This window comes from Brachyistius frenatus, unplaced genomic scaffold (genome assembly GCF_029030835.1).
Source record: "Brachyistius frenatus isolate BFR_SWC_R1_liver_20210118 unplaced genomic scaffold, ASM2903083v1 Contig_43, whole genome shotgun sequence".
Taxonomy (NCBI): domain Eukaryota; kingdom Metazoa; phylum Chordata; class Actinopteri; family Embiotocidae; genus Brachyistius; species Brachyistius frenatus.
In genome coordinates, this window is record NW_027210642.1 from 860,608 (window position 1) to 880,371 (window position 19,764).

Sequence of the window (19,764 nt, forward strand, 5' to 3'; positions counted from 1 at the left end):
AACACTATAATCCCCTTATTACACGTGAACAGAGATGGAAAGCAAATTTTATTCAAGTAATTTTCAGCTGTGGTGTAAAGTGACTAAATACATGCACACGAGTACTGTATTTTACAGTATACTTCTACTCAATTACATTTTAGGGGGAAATACTGTAACATTATGGACATTATTTGACAGCTTTAGTTACTTTTAAGATGAGAAATTGACACAATCTATAATACAACATGCTTTTAAAATACAAGACATTGTTAATGATTAAACCAATGGCTTCCAACCTTTTTGTCGTCGGACGTCCTGAACAGTGTGTAATCTAGGTCATATTTCAGATGTCAATGAGATGTTATATCAATAATTTAATAATGATAACATATCAGTCAGAGAAACCAAATCAGTGCTTTTAGGCTACTACCTAAATAGTATTTTGTTGCCTATGTACTTTTAGCTACTTAAGTAGGATTATTCATGCAGGACTTTTACTTGTAATGAAGTATTTTACTTTACTGTGTTGGTACTTTCACTAATTGATTTTGAGGTAATTGGCCTCAGCGTCATTGTTACCATTTTGTATTTTATCTTACCTATATTTATCTGACAGCTATATTTGTTCCAAAATTAAAACATGCTGTAGAATGTGATTCTGTGCAATACAATTTCATTGACCAAATACACCATTAAAATGCATTGTTAAAATATATATATAATGTAATAATAATATGACACCCTGTTAAGAGTTAATTGTGCATAATAATAACTTTTGATACTTCGCTGTTGTTAATATGAGTGCCTCTGGGATCATTTAAAATTGTACATATAATAAAATTATACATTTTATAAATGTTTGACAGCAATGTTTAATCTACAGCTTCTGTACCAACTCCTAACACTAAAATGAATTTAAAAAAAAAAATCAAAACAAGTTATTCTTAGGGTAGGAGCACTGTTGAGTGTATATACAAAAGTATTTACATATTTCAAACATATTCAAATTAACCAAATGCAAAAACAGACATTTTAATTTCTCTTCTTACTTTACAAGGAAATAACACTGGAAGTATTCAGACCATTTGTTTAGGTAAACCCTTTGCTTAAATAGCAATGCCACAGTGGCAAGTAAAGGTGCTATTAAAGACACTTACATCAGTAAAAGTACACAACGAGCCTATATTATGAGGATGATATATTGATATATTGAAAGAACTCCTTACACAGAAGAATGACCTCTGTCTGTTTAACATATTATATTGCTGGATTATGATGATGCATTAATGTACGCTACATATACAAGTACGACAAGTACAATAGTTCTCTCTGAAATACGATAGTGAAAATAAAATATGCAAAAAAATACTGAAGTAAAAAGCAAGTACTTCACACCTACACTTGAGCAAATGGACCTCTATAGCTCAATCCATCACTGGCAAACACAACCATACCTAGACGTAGTGTACAGGCTATAAATTCCACTGGACAACATTTCCCAGCAACTGTTTTTATTCAATTTGAACTTTCACTTCGCCTATTGGCGTGCTATATACAAAACATATCCAACTAAAGCAACAGTTCATTAAAACTTGGCAGGAGCGGTAGTAGGCTACTCCAATACTGCCTACCAGCAGATAGCTTGTAGTGTCTCCGCCATTTTATTTGGCTAGTTTAAATTAAAAAGAAAAGGAAATCTCTATTGATTGAAGCCTTACTGTCTTACCATGTCATACTTTTTGCGACGATAAAAGTTGACTTAAATGTTCAGATCACATTCCTGCTAAGAATAGAGCATCCCTTCCAAAATACACACAACCACACAGTTTAACAAACACTCATACAGTTTTTACACACATGCAGGCAAACAGAACTCACAAATAGTATACAACAATATTAAAATTACCCAGTTTTTTTAGACTATTTAATACTCTAGAACATGCGGTTATATAAATAATAGAAAATGCTCAGATACTATACAATATAAAGGCATACTGTACATAAAAAGTGAGTGCCTTGTGCAATTGTATTTTAACAGTGACTATGTAAATGAGCTTGAACGTGCACAACTCAACCTGCAAATTAAGTTAAGACAACATGCTGAACAAAGAAAATACAAGAGATGGCAATGACACTCTTTGGCATTAAAATTTACCCAGTGTGCCATTCTGCTGGTTCAGAATGTCCCTTACATTTCAATAAATCCGACCAAATCCACAGATATGCTCATGTTTGCAGTGAAACAAAGAAGGGGAAAAACCCTGATAATCAAATCTGTGACTTGACACACCTTTCTCACTATTCCTGTTTGTCTCAAAAAATGTTTAGTGTTCATAAAAAAAACACATTATTAAAAAGAGCTTATCAAAATTACCAAGGAAAAGAAAAAGAAATGTAGCTTATATGCTTTACCTGACACTTAGGAATCATGACCTCTATTAAGCGCTTAACCTTGTAGAATAACAACGATTATAATAAGCATCCCTTTATTGTAGTGTAACAAACAAAGTTTGGGCTAGTACAAGGGTTGTGTGCTCACAAGCAAAAGAACCATTGAAAGCATTGTTATTCCATGTAAAACAACCCACCGCCATCTGGCAAATAAAAACAATACAAAAGGGAAGGTCAAACAAAAAAGGAATTCAAAAACTGCTAAAAAAAAAAAAATCCAATTAATTTAAAATATGTTTGGTATGTTTACATTTAATTGTATACACAAAGAAAAGGCACAGCTAAAATCTCAAGATTTTAGAAGACTTCGTCAAAATTAAAAGTGATTCAAGCACAAACGTCAACATTCTCACAGTCTTCTTTTTGAGGAATGTTAAGTGTCTTAAGGAATGAAAGTAACTCAGAGCTGACAGTGACAAAAAGTTAAAAGGCACAAGCTACCCTAACTCCAGAGCAAACAAAACAAGCAAACTATTAAGTTATTAGGGTAATGTCACATGCAGCAGTTGAAATAAATGACTTACTGATAAAAGAAGGCAAATTGGTTCTTTATTTTTCTAAATAATTGTTATTGTCCTGTTTGCTTTGTAACTTAAAGGTTCTGATTATACAATTCAAAAGCACGAGGTTGTGTTGTTTAGGATATTTGAATGTCAAAATGAAGACAAAGCAACAAAACTTTTAATGCCTCTGAGCACACAATCCTTTTTGCTTAGAAATAGTGAGAGAGAGAAAATGCAACAGCGAGCTAGATCTATAACAATCTGACATTATAGCACGTAACAAAATTTATTTTCAAAGGGTAAAAACACCTAGGGTTAGGAAATACATTTAGTGCACTGCCTTTGCATTTACAGTGCTATTATTACATTAAATTCCATGCCATTGAAAGTATGAAGCAGCAAAAGCATCCAGCAGTTTGCATCCAGTATTGTCTTTCAAATTATAAAAAGCAAGGATGGGTGCCTCATTTAAACATTTCAAGTTTTGTGTAACAATAAACACAATTTAACATATTTAGATTTACATTTATGTGACATTCCACTTTGATTATCCATGTCTTAAAAGCACTATCAACTAACACACAGTGTAATCCATAGCAAACCTAGGCAGTTGTTTTCTCTAATCCACCTAAAGTCATGGCGAAAGACACTGCAGGTACACCAGAGCCTTGTAGGATCCATTGAAACACTCATAAACACTGAACACAGCTCGAGTTCCCACAAGAGTCTGGATCATGGGTGGAGGGCACAAACAGTAGTAGCAGTTGATGCTACAAGCATGCTGATTAAATGTAGCCGAGATCATCATGCCTCAGTGATGAGGCAATACAAAGCTCTTAACTGAGGCCAGAGAAAAAGCTGCCACATCGGCGAACATGTTTTTTTTTTCCCCAACGCGGTTCCTTTAGTGTTTGTAATCCTGCTGTGTCAACAGGTCTTTCGAGTAACTCAGAGACATCTCTTCTTATTAAACCCTGCATGATCTTAATATACAGCGATACAAACACACACTGCATGCATGCAAGTACACTCACACAACACACAGCTCAGCCTTGTCTGCTGCTAGCCTACATTGAGAAGTCCCTGCTGAGACTTTCATGAAGAGTTTTCTGGACACAGGCTTTGCAGCATTTTAGTGCAGATTTTACGAATACATATCTTGAAGTAACATCTTTTATCAATTCCCTTAACTCGACACATATTGTGATGCTCGTCGCATTGTTGCTTTTCTCTTTGATAAAAGGCAAAAATATCATAGCAAGAATAGTTAAAAAGTAAACTATGTTCATAGCAAAAGCAAAGCTATTTTTCTTTACTTTTTTCCAAAAAGTTTTGTAATTTATAGTTTTCCCTTTATAATGTTATTCCCTTACTCAAAAAGGCTTAGTCTACATATTATTCTATTCTAAAGGCACTTAAAAGACATGAAAGAAATGATCAAGATTAAAGGTTTAAAGATAATCAAGTAAGTTAATGGCAGACAATGGGATCTGTAGCAGGCAAGAGAAAGTTCAGTCAGCTATCACATCTTCACTTTGTGTTCCTGCCCGAGACCATCTGTATGGTCCACCCAGCAACCTTTGATAACATCAGCCAATCATATCTACACTAAAAACTGCCTGATTCCTGGCTGAAGAGAAGAGGCCTGTAAGTGTTTCCGCATCCTCTGTCTCTACCTGGAGTCGGACCAAATGTACAGCGATTCTACAAATGCCAACAGGCAGGTGTGAGAGCTTAAAGGGTTGAGGATGGATGATAGAAGTGCCATTTTAGCAAATTCTTAAAGCCTGGTTGACTCTCCATCCTCATGTTTGTCCTTCTTGATGTCTTTCAGGGACTTTGTTGAATGTTGAGTCGTATCTTGCTGAACCGAGGATGAGATGATGAGCTGTTTGTTATTTGGGGGTCCTTCTATAGTGGTTATATGTATAGCTGTCAGGCCACTATGAGACACAGATCGCCTGGCCAGAGAGCTCTCTGTGGTGGGACATCTTTCACGGCTGTCTGCTTCTTTAACGTGGCTAAGCCCTGTTGTAGTAGAGGAACCAGTGCTAGCACTGGGTACTATAGTATTGGTACTGCTTGCAGTCATGCTGGTTGTGGGCACCATGCTGGCAATTTCATCAGTGGGTGAGCGCCCAATGCTACCATCCACCTGTGCTCGGATCTCTGGTGAGACTGAGAGCTGGTACTGAGGCACAGGGCCACTCTCACTGCATTTAGGGTAAAGGAAGGTCTTCATCTGCCCTTTGCCTTTAACATTGACTGTGCCACGATAATCAAACTCGTAATCCATGCCACTGAGCACGTAATAGCTCTCTTCGCTGACCTGGACGCGGCACTCCACACCTGTTGTATCCATGCGACTGGCAATGTTGACAGTGTCACCCCAGATATCGTAGAGAAGCTTTGTAGTACCAATAACCCCTGCTGTTAGAGGCCCATGATTGAATCCGATGCGAAGCTTGAAGCCAAAGCCTAGCATGTTCTTGTTGAAGTCATCCACGACACACATCATTTCTAGTGCAAATTCAAAAAGAGCACGGAGGTGGGCATGAGGATGTGCTGCATCTGCACACTGCTGAGCATTGAGTCCTGCTGCTGCCATGTAGGTGGCACCGATGGTCTTGATCTTTTCAATATTTGAGAACATAGGCTTTCGTAAGAGCTCATCGAAGTCGCCAATTAGCTCATTGAGGACACGATAGCATTCCTTTCCTCCCTCATAGCTTTCTTCATAAAACTCACTGAAGTTAACAATACTGGCAAATATTACACCCACGTTGTCATGGTTCTTGGAGTAGCTCTGGGTGACCTTAAGCTGCTCAGCCACATGGATGGGAATGATATTGCGAAGCAGCCAGTCGGCCTGGTCCCTCATGTTCTGAATCTTGATGCGGTGTTGATCAGCTTCTACGTTGCCATGGTAATGCAGCCGGTAACTGACCTCAAATTCACGGTTAAGGAACCAGACCAGGAGAAGGAGCAGGAAAAAGGCCACACAGGCCTCTGAGGCTAGAAGGTCCTGTGGGTCAGACCTTACGATGGAGCTGTTGTTGTTCTCGCCAACAGAACTGGTTTAGAGAGAGACAAACAGCATAGATGGGGTTAAAAAGTCCAGAGAAATAGACAAACAGAAGGTTAGAATAAATAATAAACAAAATAAACTTGCATTTTCTATAACTACTGTACATGCAATTCATTGCAACTACAAAAGCAACTATAAAAGCATTTGGCAAAAACCTCACCACAAATCCATCTCTCTACATCAAAGGAAAATATTTTCCAAAAAAAGTAAACTAAGGACAACCCACTGACAGAGGGACTGGGATGCCGACCATGAATATCTACGTTCCCAGTTTGAGTCTGGCTGTGGTTATCTGTTGCACCCTCATTTCTTCCATTTGCTTTAATTTTAGTACTCCTTCTATCTAATAAGGACATGGTGTATAAAAGCCCTTTGCTTTTTCAAAGTACTGTCTGCTGTCCTGTTTTGATGTGAACTGTAAACAGTTAGAAATAATGACACTAAAAATGAAAACAATAATCACACTTACCAGAAAAAACGATTATTAGCTAAACTGGAAGATTTGAAACAGAAGTGACACAAGTTAATACATGAAGCACAAAAATAAGCTTGTGCCTTTTTTTGTCATTTCAATTAAGGACCCAGTGTCCTCACATTATCTCTATAGTATTAGTCACCACACACCTCCTTTTCATTAATGTCTGTAGGTCATACCTGCAGGGTAAGCCGAAGAGCGGGACAAGCAGTGCCAGTCCCACCAGTGTTGCTAGTGTTGAGCGCATCCAGTAGCTGAGCTGGCAGAAGTTACAATAGTGAATGATGGCTATGATGACAGCACAGCAGATGAACATGGTAAACTGGGGAAATATGAGGCAGAGAGCAATATTAGTCGAAAGAAACGGTCGTAATAACTATCACATACTGTAAATTACACTGACTGCAAGCTATTTCAACATGTATGTGTAAGACAATTCAAAAATGAAATTAATTCAGAGATGGAAGTTTTAAAATCATGGTCACTCAAACAACATTACCAGTATTTAACACCCTTGTGATCATCTAAACAGAGAACAAGCATGAAACTTAAGCTCACCTGAATGGAGAGATGCATGTCACAGGTGACATGGGTGAAGACTGCCACAGCCGGCAGGGACACCAGGACAGCGCCGATAAAGTGACGTGCTATCCAGCTTGAGATAGCTCTCATCAGCACCCGAGTGCAATACAGCACGCTGTCCAGATGAAAAGCCACACTGGAGAGGAAAAACAGGAAGCTATGAATGATAGAAATGACTATAATGTACCACATATATTATAAACTTGAGCATCCTGTTTGACCCCAGCCTGATCCCACATTGAATAATAAACTGACTCCAGGCATGATTGTCTACACATTGGTTTGTATTAACACAGCTTCTCTCTCAAAGGGTCACTACTAAAGACCTATTCCCCCTATAGATGAATTTAGATCTAATGTCAGCTCACCCACTGTGAGTGACAAATATTTTCAACAGTCATTACAATATCTACTGTCCCTTATTGTTTTAAGGAAATGCATTTCTAATACTTCCTGCTTGAGTTTTACCAAGTCGTCAAATAAATAACCGTGCCAACATTTTCTTGCCTGTTTCTCCCTCTGCTAAAATACTTTTTTTTACACTTAGAGGTAAGCTCACCACCCACTCAATTTTTCCATTTGAAAGCACAAAGCACATGCCCGTCAGCAATATGCCTGTAAATGTCATGTATCACAGTCCTGACACAATTTCCTTACACATAAAAACAACACATGCAATTGTCTGATGACTTCAAGAAGGTATAAACCCTATCAGTTCTTCTACCCCCTGTATCAGGGGGCTTAAACTGAGATTGCTTGGGGGACTCTGATGGTTTTTAACATCCAAGGGGCATCTTGAAGGATTAAAATCTTCTTTTTCCCACCTCTTCTCTTCCTTATTCCTCGCATTGCACTCCTAATTTTTAATTGAGTTGTGTTCCTTGAAATTGCCTTTTTTTTTTCTCCCCCTTTTCAGATTGGATGGTAAACTTTCAACTCCAGAAAAAAAATAATGTATTAATACCCTCTATTGAAACAGTCCTTCAAGTCAGCTGGTCCTGAACAATTGCCTGTTTTTTTCAGAAACTTGTATTCAGAATCTCACCGTATCGCAAACAGCAGAGCCAGAGCCTCCAGCAGTGCAGCTACAGCTGTCAGTATGAGTTCTGGTGTGGACAAATACTGCTGGGTAGCAGGCAGTTGAATTAAACAGGCCAGGGAGAGAGCCAGAAATACTGAGCAGCACAGCAACATGTCCAGGAAATAACTGAATGTTGGGCTGGCAAATGTCTGCACTGCTGCTTGATTCTCCACCTGGGAGGGAAGACAGAGAGGAAAGTAGGGAGGACAGAATGAAAATAACATTGAACATACCACTTCAAACCAGAAAAAGGAAATGAATGGAATTTGTTTCAATATTGCATTCTATTTAAGGAAATTTACCCACAAAGCAGCTAAAAAGATTAATTTATTTAACATCTCTTCCCTCTGGATGTGTTGGAAATTAATTACCAAACAATTAATAGTCATTTAACAACTTAAATAAGTCTCAACTCTTATCAATCCCAATTCTTATGTGACAACCAGCAACAGTAGCGGGCATGAAATAAAAATGCACTTCTTAGGTTACACCAGCAGAGGACAACAAAACCTAATACAAAACCACTTTTGAGGTCCTGCAGTGATTTCTCTTTGCCGCAGTCTTGACCAGTCTGGTCTTAACGAGGTGCTAACAGGCTTCCCAGATAAGACACAGACAAACAGGAAAACACAAACATGCAGGATGACAAACACACTGAAATACGAGTGCATATTCATGCTCATATAGAGACAGGGAGAAGGGGATGGCTGGAATCATTAAAAAGACAGACAGTTTTAAAACTCTGCGGGATTGTCAAATCACAGTCAGACCAAAGGTAACTATTTTAAGCTCAGAGCACACTAATATAATTTCAGAAATATCCAGACACACACAAATACATTCACATTCACTACACAAGCAGGCATATGGGTACCATTACATTTCACACAAACATAGCTCAGAGACACACACACCTCCTCCTGGTAGCTTTTCCGGTAAGCAGACTCCAGGCTCCTCTCCAGGAAGGTGAGGCTCAGCTTGTTTATGGGCGGTTTGTAGAAATAGTCCTTCATAAGACTGTCACAGACACAGGAAAGTCAGAAGGAATCGTGTGTTCTAATCATCTGATTACAATTAACTATCCACAACCGAGATTAACTTCTGTGCACTACAAAAAAAAATGTGTATAGGTCGTGTTAATGCATTTATCTACAATTCATGGTTACCTGTCCTCCTTGATAACATCCACAAAGTGAGCATCACTCCTCTCCCTGAAGTTCTTGGATCGCAGAGGGATGAGCGCTGAGTGGTCCATTCCCATGGTTCCTCCACTCCATGACTTCTTCTCCTTCTCCTGCAGCATCTCACACAGCGATGTCTGGCTGTTGTTCAAGGCCTCCAGCTGAGGGCTGAGCAGGCCGTTCAGAGCCTTGGGGCTGCGCCCTGCAGACACCGCCGGGGAACACTTCAGAGTTGAAGAGTCCTAAGGTAAAGAAAGGAAAGAAAGGTCTTGAATTTCCCAAAAAAGAAGGAGCAATAATGAATCTTTGCTTTCAAAAAAGGTCAGGAATAGTACAAAGTCATCTCAATAGGAAATATGAAGGTTAAAGACTGTGCTTCAGTCACACCAATTCAAATAAATGTGTCTGTGGCTAACTTTATCTGGGACTCATGGAGTTCTATTTCTTTGAACTATTTTTTTAGACCTTCTTTTTGCTGCTGGGTCCTGAGTAAATTAAACCAGAGACAGATCACAATGCACCGATATTTGATAGAAACATCATGACATAAAATACACGATGGACATTTTAACACTTTTTAAACATAAAAGTCAGACATTTAACATTTCAGATAGACAGTTAAGTTCAGGTGACAACACAGGCTAACCTTGCTGCTGTTTGTCTTGCGGTCGTCATGGCAGCCATTGCGCACCATTCCTTCCTCCAGAACCCGATCCTCCCCTTCTATCGGGGCCACATCGCAGGACAGACAGGGGGACTGCTGCAGGGAGGTAGAGGTTGGAGGCAGATGGGAAGATTCAGCATATGGGGGCAGAAAAGAAGAAAGAGAATTAATAAACTGGGTGATACAGATCAAGGAGAGCAGAGAAAAGCATGAAAAGATGGCACAGATTGGGGATGATGAAATAACAACAGAGCTATGACAAACACACATGGATGTTATCACAACAGGGTGGTGGCAGCAGAAATAATAAAACATGTCACTTGAACACAAGCAAGAAACGCTGTAAGGGGTCTTTCATTCCTCTTACAAAATGTTATTAGTTTAGTATAAACCTTTTTTAATGAGGATAATAAGAGCAGCTGTAGAGACTGAGAATTGTGAAGGGAGACAAAGAGTAAGTAAGAGGTGTGTAGGAGGTCTGCTCAAGGTCTTTATTTTCATGTGAGTGTGTGTGAATGAGAAATCTGTGTGACAGTTTTGTTGTGCTATGCCCGTCCATGACACAGATAAGTGCAATGCACTGTGAAGGATGTATGTACACGCTACACCATGTAAACACACAGAGATAGCACACACTGTTTACCTACATGCTACATTAAGCAGTCAAACATGTATTAACACACCTGCCCTGAGCTTCCTTTCACACACTCAATGTCATGAAGTCATTTAAAGATCATTCAGTGTGATCCATATCTGGATTTGTGTGTGAGTCATACAAAAGATGAAAAAACATGAAATGGAGAAGTCGTCAGTCGTAGGCAAAAATGCTTGATAAATGTTTCCTTGGTTGAGATAGCGCATTAACATGCCGAGGACCCCTCACTGATTCCTCCGCCTCTCTTCATCCTCTATCCCCCCCCCCCTCCCCCTGCGCTACTACACCTCCTCCCTCCACCTGTTCTGACTGTGAGCTGAATGATCTGTGTGGGGATCATGGGGTGCATGTGTGTAGAAAGACAGATTACTCTGGATGAATATATGGCACAGGAGTGTAGGGTTTTGACGGTAATTAAAAAGGTTTTGGTGACTCCATTATTTTTTTAATGATGATCCTCTCAGTTTCCATGCTTTATTGATGAATGTACAATGCAAAAAACAAAACAACAACAACAAAAAAACAAAAAAAAAAAACCCAGTAAGGCACACAACATCAAGAGATCCTAAGAATGACAAACAAAAACACAATAACTCCCCATAATAGCCCTCCAACCCCACCCCTCCCCCTTCCTGTCTGCTGCCAACCCCCCCGATGAAAATAAACCTTATTCAACATAAAGGCGTTATAAAACTAGTTATTCGCCAAGATATACATACATCTGTGATAAATTCAGAATTTCTGGACATGTGGCCATAAGTGAAGTCCTCATCTGGGGGGGTTACAGAAAAGTTCAGAAAACATGTCAAAAATGGTTGCTACTTTTCACAGAATGAGTCCATTGGCCCTTTGAGGGTAAACGTGATTTTCTCCAACTGGAGGAAAAACATAGTGTCACGAAGCCACGTAGAATGTAGAGGCCGAATGGGAGATTCCCAGGATTTCTCAATGCTCCTGGCCAGAAGAACAGTATCCTTTTCCTGCCAGGAGCTTTGGGAAAGCAATCATGGACGGATGCTGCAGCTCTACAGAGTAGTGGGTCTCTAGGCACGCTGAAAAGTGCGGGCAAAGGGCAGCTACCGATTCGAATGTTTAGCCCTTCCAAAATAGTTCTGTAAGTGGCACAATTTAGAAGCAAATGAAAAGCCTATGTTCACTTGATAATGTCGTGTATGTGCCAGGGAGAAGATCACTTTTTATTGCCTAATTAATAGGACCTCACTGTTCTGTTCTCAGATACATATTTTTAGGGATTTAATGGAACTGAGGTGCTACGCAAATGGAAGCATATTTAGGAGTACACACATACAGGTGCATCAAAAACGAAGAAAGAAATAAACAAAGATGCTGTAACCACGTAGGGTGCACAAAGGTAAATTCATGGAACAAATAGAGAAATATGGATGCATATTAATGGCAGGGATGAAAGTCATTCTGTTTTTTTACACCTCAACACAAGACAATAGAAACCTCCCTGCATGCAAAAAAATGCAATATTTATGAAAGCTTCTGATACACCTACATACGCAAAAGCACACAGAGAGCAAAGTTGAGCATCAAAGAGGCTGTTGTTGAACATAGAGCTCAGTGTTCTTCCTCAGGCGATGTCGATGTTTAAAGATAGAAGTTTCTAGAAATATACTTCTTCAACAACAAGGATGATTTTCTCAGAGATAGTTACTACTCACCTTGGCTCTATCTGGAGGAAGGATGCAGGCCGAAGGCGCTCCATCAGGCGTGTGAACTCTGGGCAATGGACATCGAGGATCTACATGCTCCGGTCCAGCCAACCCCATCTGGGAGCAGTTACATTGATTGTGAGGCTCCACCTTCCTCCCAGAGATCAGGTAGGTCCTCAGGCCTGAAGAGAGAACAAAGACAGAAAGAGGAACAATGTGGGTTTAGTCATCCCTGTATGGATGAAGGCACTGGTGGTTCTGGGGTTGTTTTAGGATTCAGCAGAGGCTCAGCACCCAGGATGAATTCCCTCTGTGAATTATATAAGCAGGGGGGTGAGAAGCACCAATCAATGTCTCGCACTTGGAAAAGCCAAGGTCATACACATGACTCATTCTTGTTTCCATACATATATACATAAACATGATGTGTAGTGCGTTTGTGCAGGCTTTTGTATTTTGAATGTAAAAATTAAACAAATGAGTGACATATGCAACATTAAAGAGACCAACACTGTGATGCATAAAGCCAACGTTTATTTCAAGGTTCATGTTTTCTGTCTGAAATCATCTCACCAATTTCTCTAATCTATAGCTTGAGGAAGAATTTCTGTATAGTAAGTGCTGGATTTCTTCTATTCATCCTGTTTGGATCTTGACTTTTTCCATAATGAAAAAAATGTATCTTTCATTTATGTATAATACAGGTGCATGTGTGCATCTTCATGTGGGGTTCATGTATTTGATGACGTGAAAAAGTTTCAGACACAACGAGGTCCAGCCAAATATTTGAACACCTGCATCTAACCACTCGTATCAACATGTTAGCATTTCCATTACTGCTAGAGGGTTTGTGTATGGGTGGGTGTTAGTGCAACCCTTTTCCCCAAAATGGTGCAATTCACCAAAAACAATTACAAAACCAGCCAATGGATGAATAAGGTGTTTTGAGCTCATTTTGACATTTCATCTGTTTAGTTGAGATGTGGGACGCTTTGAAATGCACAGGATGGTTTCTTCTGTCTTTTCAACACAGGGCCATCAGGAAGCTCCCACTCAGCAATTTGAATCATTACCGCAGACATATGGCTCACTTCCTGTTTGGGTTTTTGTTGCCAACATTGTTGCTATGATAAATACACGAACATAAACATAGACAACACAGCTTTAGTGTTTGGGAGTCGTAAAAACCTCCTTGAGAAGAGGCGGACCAAGTGTGTGTGGCTGAGCTCCTCTTCATCCCCTCCCCCCCTCTCCCCTCCCATTCTGCATCACTGTGTTGTGACAAGCCACAATCACAGTAACAGGTATGTGTGTGTGTTTGTCAGCAGCACAGGTAAGTACCTGCGACTGTGTGCTTGGCCACAAAATTCACCTGTCAGTGAAGCCGCAGCCTCAGGCCCTGAGTATTGTCTGCGCTAAGTACTTTAGACAGGCCTGCCACTGCCTCAGCTGAGCCACCCTGGGGCTTCGCTCTCCGACACACACACACACAGACCACACCGATGACACAAGGGTACACAGTCTCATGTTTAAAGATGCACATATACAACCGAAACTTATGGGACAAATACGTAAATAAGCACATAAAGAAGCAGACACAAAAATGGGAGCGCAACATGCACAAGTACAATTATGAGACACTCACAAGAAACACCCCCTCTAACCACCTACACACAGTCAAACAGATATCACAGTGAGTGGAGGTGTAGATGGACGGCTGGGTCGATAGCCAGGTGGATGAGATTCAGGGATGGGAATTGAAGGCGGTAAACAGCAGCAACAACGAACTAATTCCCCGAACCATTGATGCAGAATGGCTCGGCAGACGAAGAGAGCTTTTGACTGCCTCTGAAAATGAAAATGTGCGAGGGTGGCTGTGTCAAAGACAGATCCAGAGACACAAACACACACAATGAACGCACACAGCGTTGACTGATTTCATTAGTTTGCTAATCAAATCCTTCACTGCCTCCCACCAGGACACACACAGAGTTCTGCTTCTGCTCATGGGTCAACAAGGTTAATTTCCCCCTCCCTCTAAGTGTCTCCTGTCTTCTTCTGTCTCCTCCTCAATATCTCTGAAGGGAAACTCAGTTTCACTCAATTTGCATAGGAACCACAGGTAAAGATATCGTGGAATGATGTATGAAATGCAGCAAAAAGATGTCAAATGATGCCTGATTTTCTCAAAGACTGCAGGCAGAGACTTGATGGACGGCTTCAAGTGTTTACTTGTCTTTTCATTGACATTTCTACAACCCAGATTGTGAGCATTTGAGTCATAGAAACAGTCCCATCTGTTTTCAGGCTAAAGCACGCAAAAATACTCATGTACTTGAGTCACTTTTTTTTTTAAATTTTTATTAATATATGTAGTCACAATTAATGCAAATCCTGCTGTAAAAGCAATGGTGGCTGCTGAGTAATAATAAAACTGTATAAGATGGAGACCAAGCCAAATCCATCTCAACCCAAATCACTGAACCATTCAGCCGCTATTCCCCAATAGTGTAACAGCTTATTAAAGATAATGAAGTATTTCAAAATGGGTAAAATAAGTACCAACACATTACTAGAGAGAAACGGTAAAAGGCAGAGAGAGCATTTGTAAAAGATAATTAAAAACACAATGCCAGGCATGAACACAACAAACAAAGACAGTGAAAAATAAAACTCTCGTAACTGAAGGAAAACAAAGACAAGCTGATAGCTAAGGGAGGTGACAGGAGGTCAGCTGTGGTTGGCCGTGTCCATCACTTCCAGTTTGCCCTTGCCTTTTATCGTAATATGTGCTTCTGGCTTGATTTCAGGTGTTCCCCTTTGGTCAAGGGTCGTGCTTAAAGTGAAGAATCCACAGCCATCCTCTCCACAGGTTAACATGGATGTATGTGAGGTTGACCATCTTGCTGTCAGGCAGCTGTTTTCAGGTAATCACTTCACATGTCAGAGTCTTGCAAGCCAGGGAAGAACAAGACAGATCAACTGTAGGGGCTTGCAAAGTTGCACAGCATGTTATCTGTGTGTGTTTGTAAGAGACATTACATATGTCTTTAAGCAGGTGTGGCCCTGTTCCTTGCCAGTTGAGGAAAATCTCTCATCTTTGTAATCTAGCCTTGCAGGAGCTGAAATTGCAGTGTTGTCAGGCAGTGGAATGCAGCTCTGATAAACTGGTCTGACTGGCAGCTGGCTCCACTGCCCACTCCAACAGGGTCCAGCATCATCAGAATATAGCTGTGCTCTAAAGGCCTCGTGGCAGGGAGAAATGTCAGGAAACGTCATGCTGTGTGTTCCAACTGATGTCTTTTGTTTCTTTCCTGTGTGTGTGTGTGTGTGTGTGTGTGTGTGTGTGTGTGTGTGTGTGTGTGTGTGTGTGTGTGTGTGTGTGTGTGTGTGTGTGTGTGTGTGTGTGTGTGTGTGTGTGTGTGTGTGTGACTACACATTTGTCACTTTTTCCACATCTGTTTGATGGTCTCTGAAGCAGGTATATGCATGTGTTGGCCCTTCTCCATTTCCGATGACCTTGGGCTAATTGAAGAGCATCATTAGTGGCAGCCTCTGGACGTTATGGGACTTGAAGTGTCCTGTCTTCTGCTATCAGCTGACAGGGAACAGTAGATAACCTTTCCCCATGAGAGCCCAGTCACATTATCTCCCTCTCCAAGCCCCTTTGTTCAGAACAGTGGAGAGCGAAATGAGAAAACCATTCGCAAACAAATAACACTGTTGCCCGTACGCCTCCCTTCCTCTCACCTCTTCATAGCACGTCCAAGCTCTTGTGGGACAATGGCCACCCCTGAACCCTTTTTTCATGATGCTAAGAGTACCTCAGTGCAGAGGTTACGTGTACCAAACGAAAATAAAAAATACAGGAGAAAGTGGATGCAAATAAGACAAGACAGAGAGACACAGACACACAGACAGACACACCGACAGACACACAGACAGACAGACACACAGACAGACACACAGACAGACAGACACACACACACACACACAATACAGTGGTCATTTCAGACACTCTTAATATAACCCTCCACTGGCCCTGAGCAAAGACAGGAACGACTGAGTGGAATACAAACAACCAGCAACAAAAAGCCTGGCTGCTCCACATCCTTACACTGCCCTGAATACAACAAATAGCACAAAAAGAAGGAATAAGGCCAAAGAATTATTCAGAGGGGGGAAAAAAAGAAAAATTCCCACTGGAAAAGCCTACATAAAAGAAGAGAATAAGAAGAGATAAACTGTAGGGGGGGAGGGGGGAAGCACATGAATGCAACTGGTAATGTAGTCATAAATATGAAACTTGCTGGACGTTTATCACAAAACAGCACCTTTTATTTTACTCTCCATTTGCAACCTAAGTGCGACCGAGAAGCCCCCGATGCTGTCCCACGGTTTATTAAAAGCAGCAGAACACCGAGGGCAACAAAGAGAGATGGAGGGTTGACCGATATGCTTGGATCAGCACACATACACACACACACACAAACATATCATGTGCCTCATCTTACGAATAATGAGAGGTTTATTTTCCAAGGCCAGGTATCTGAGCAGGAGGGCAGTGGAGCAGGTGGCGCAGGGAAACTAGCACTGCTGGGCTGGGCAGCTCTCCGTGCCATTTGGCACCGACAGCAAGAAGCCCCCCCTTTCTCCCTCCACCGTGTCTCCATCCAGGGATATACGGTACATCCTGTCCCTGTTGAGGGGAAGAGGGCAGGAGAAACAGGTGGAAACCTGTCCAGCACGACAGGCTGTACAGGAGGACTTTATTACTGCGGCATTTTGCACAAAGGAGAGGCGGTAGAGATAAGAGGAAGAGATTGCACAGATTTCAGGTACAGTTTAAAAAGAGAAAGAAGTAAAAGGTAAATAACGAGTTTGTGTGATGACTTGTAGTGGTGGTAGAACTAAAAATGGGTCTGCTCTCTGCGAGTGAACCCATTCAGTCAGAAAACATGAATGACACGTGCATTTTTCACAAGGAATCGCAGAGGGACTCACACTGTCAGTTCTGTCAGTAGAGGAGCAGCAGAGAGCTTGTGTGTGTCTCCGGGTGGGAGGAGGGTAAATGGTGACCTTCCACTTTACAACTGAACACTTGGGCTGAGCCCAGGTTATTTCTTGGGCTCAATTTCTTCTAAGGACATAAAAGAGTGACTTACTAGGGAAGACTGTCTCCTCTGACAGAGAATGTCAAGCACAGAGGACTTATTTACGTGCCAACTTTGGCAGTAGCACGCTGTCTTCTGAATAATATATAGGAGAGGATGTTTCACACAATGCTTCATTTACTACACACATAAGCAAGAAAGATGAGCAAAATGATGATTTCTTAACTGTATTAGTTGTTCTGGGCTATTACATCCAACTGCCTCTGTTATCAAGGTCAATGATTATGTTTTTGTTTATTCAGCCTCTGGTTGATTTACTACAGATTAGGACTGAGTGAAATAACGGTATCACCGAGCTTAAACATTTTCCTGAGTGACTATAGTTACCTTGTCACATTGTAGTAACAAGTTAAAATTGTATTATTGTATTTTTTTCACTGCAAAAGAGGAATCACCAGTCGATTATAGTGATGTGAGAAAAAGAAGAATAAGAATTTTATTACACTGAGGTTTTCTCATGAAATTCTTTGTACACTGAAATGGATCAGACACTAATACACCGGTTACAGTTGCTTCAGAATGCTGCAGCACTTTCTTTTCTTTTTTTTAAAATGTTATATTTATGTGTATTGTTAAGTACTTAAATTGAGCAGGTCAGGCTTATCTCTCTGACCTGTGGAACCCCGATCAGTTAAATAAACTGACTTGTCTTGGCTTGGTCAGGACTGGTGGTGATATATAATAGATGATAATGGTTTATATATGTACATGCATGCTTCCCTGCACGTTAAGCATGCAAGACCAACAGTATTTATTTTGAAAGTATAAAGAAAAATTGCATGAATAACTCACAAATCTAGAACCATAATGGGTGCACGGTTGGAGCGAGAGTTAAAAAAAAAAAAAGAGCAGCACCAGCACTCACACTTTCCCACACTTTCATTTGGAGGACATCAAGAAACTCAACATTTTTAAGTGGCACCAAACAACCATCTGACCACCACAGCGTTTCAGACTGGATACAACCAAAGCCATGCTTGATTATGTCAATGTGAAATTCAGTGAAGCACAGCTAAAATCAACAGAGTACTTCTCAAACGCTCAGAGACCCCAGATAACCCACAGTGACCTCTCCACATGAGTTACATAAGCCTGAGTCCAGAAAAAGAAACAGCAGGTCTTGCACACACCTGGGCTTTCTCAGCATTAGCTTCCCAGTTTTAGGGGGAAAAAAACATGTCCCTACACTGTGAATTGTGTCATAGTACATTTCTGCTTACACACAAACACACTGTCCCTGTACAACAAGCCATTCAGAGGTCCCTCTTCCTGTTGCAATCAACAAAATCTGTCAATATCCTTCCCCTCTTTTTGTCCCTCCATGAAGTAAACAGAAGTGGCACCAAAATGAAATTTCCATAGTTGGTCTGTGCTTTGTTCCTGGCTTCAATCTAGCCCTATTGTGGCTCTCTCAAAACGACAATAGAAACACTTGACATCTCTCCAAAGTCTTTAAGTCTCGCTTGGTTATGTCTGTCTGTGCTCTCTTTGTATTCTGTGCCTGCAATCCCTCCATCCTTGACAGTCCCAGGCTGTCATGGTCTGCTGGCAGAACAACAGATACAGTTGACATCCCTCCAAAATCTTTAACACTCCGCTCTTCCCTCTCCTTTGCTCAGTGTTTTATCAATCTCGCTGTAGCTCGCTGTAGCTCACTGTCTGTCTTTTGCTCTCTCTCCCCCCCCCCCCGTCTCCCTCTCTCTCTCTTTCTCTGCCCCAAATCCAACTACCCTCCATGTTCTTCTGTGTCCAAGCCGATATCCATTTGCCTCATCACCACAGTGGCATAGAGGGCTGTTCTCTACGAAGAATTGCTCCAGCTGACATCATCCCAAAAGCTCAGACTCACTTTTCTGTCTTGTACACAATCTTCCTTCACCACTCACCCCCACATTGTCCTCTGAATATCAATTCCCCACCATCCTCTTTTCCTTTCTTACATAATGGTGACCATATGGCTCTTTTGCAATTCAGCACATCTGTGTACACAGCAAAAATAGTCTCGTGTGCATTAGTCTCCTTATCCAGCACATTTACTGTACAATTTTCTTTTATCACAAAAAACAGGTGAAGACATTTGCTACTGAAATGTATAATTGCATTTGTTTCCAATGCATCTTAATCGATTTCAAACATTTTCTTGAATGACTTCTAATTTTCTCTTGTGTCAAAACAGAATTGAAATTGACCTCATTCAATCTTTCGCTTGTTTAAATAAGATGATGAAAAGACATAAGAACTTCCATCAC

General features: G+C 40.8%; 1 protein-coding gene across 2 annotated transcripts in view; it reads right to left on the bottom strand.

Annotated features, from left to right (window-relative positions):
- Positions 1–29: 29 nt before the first annotated feature.
- LOC138623345 (adenylate cyclase type 9-like) overlaps positions 30–19,764 on the bottom strand; it is a 33,869-nt gene continuing 14,134 nt past the window's right edge. Inside the window, exons 2-10 of one of the 2 annotated variants that reach the window (XM_069702820.1) lie at positions 12,351–12,523; positions 9,990–10,100; positions 9,329–9,585; positions 9,077–9,179; positions 8,127–8,335; positions 7,058–7,217; positions 6,679–6,821; positions 6,494–6,517; positions 30–6,010 (exon numbers count right to left, since the gene is read on the bottom strand). In XM_069702820.1, the coding sequence (XP_069558921.1) occupies positions 4,717–6,010; positions 6,494–6,517; positions 6,679–6,821; positions 7,058–7,217; positions 8,127–8,335; positions 9,077–9,179; positions 9,329–9,585; positions 9,990–10,100; positions 12,351–12,523 (2,474 nt within the window). In that variant the 3' untranslated portion in view covers positions 30–4,716. Of the gene's footprint in view, positions 6,011–6,493; positions 6,518–6,678; positions 6,822–7,057; positions 7,218–8,126; positions 8,336–9,076; positions 9,180–9,328; positions 9,586–9,989; positions 10,104–12,350; positions 12,524–19,764 lie in introns of both variants that reach the window. The other variant, XM_069702819.1, reaches the window with a different exon arrangement.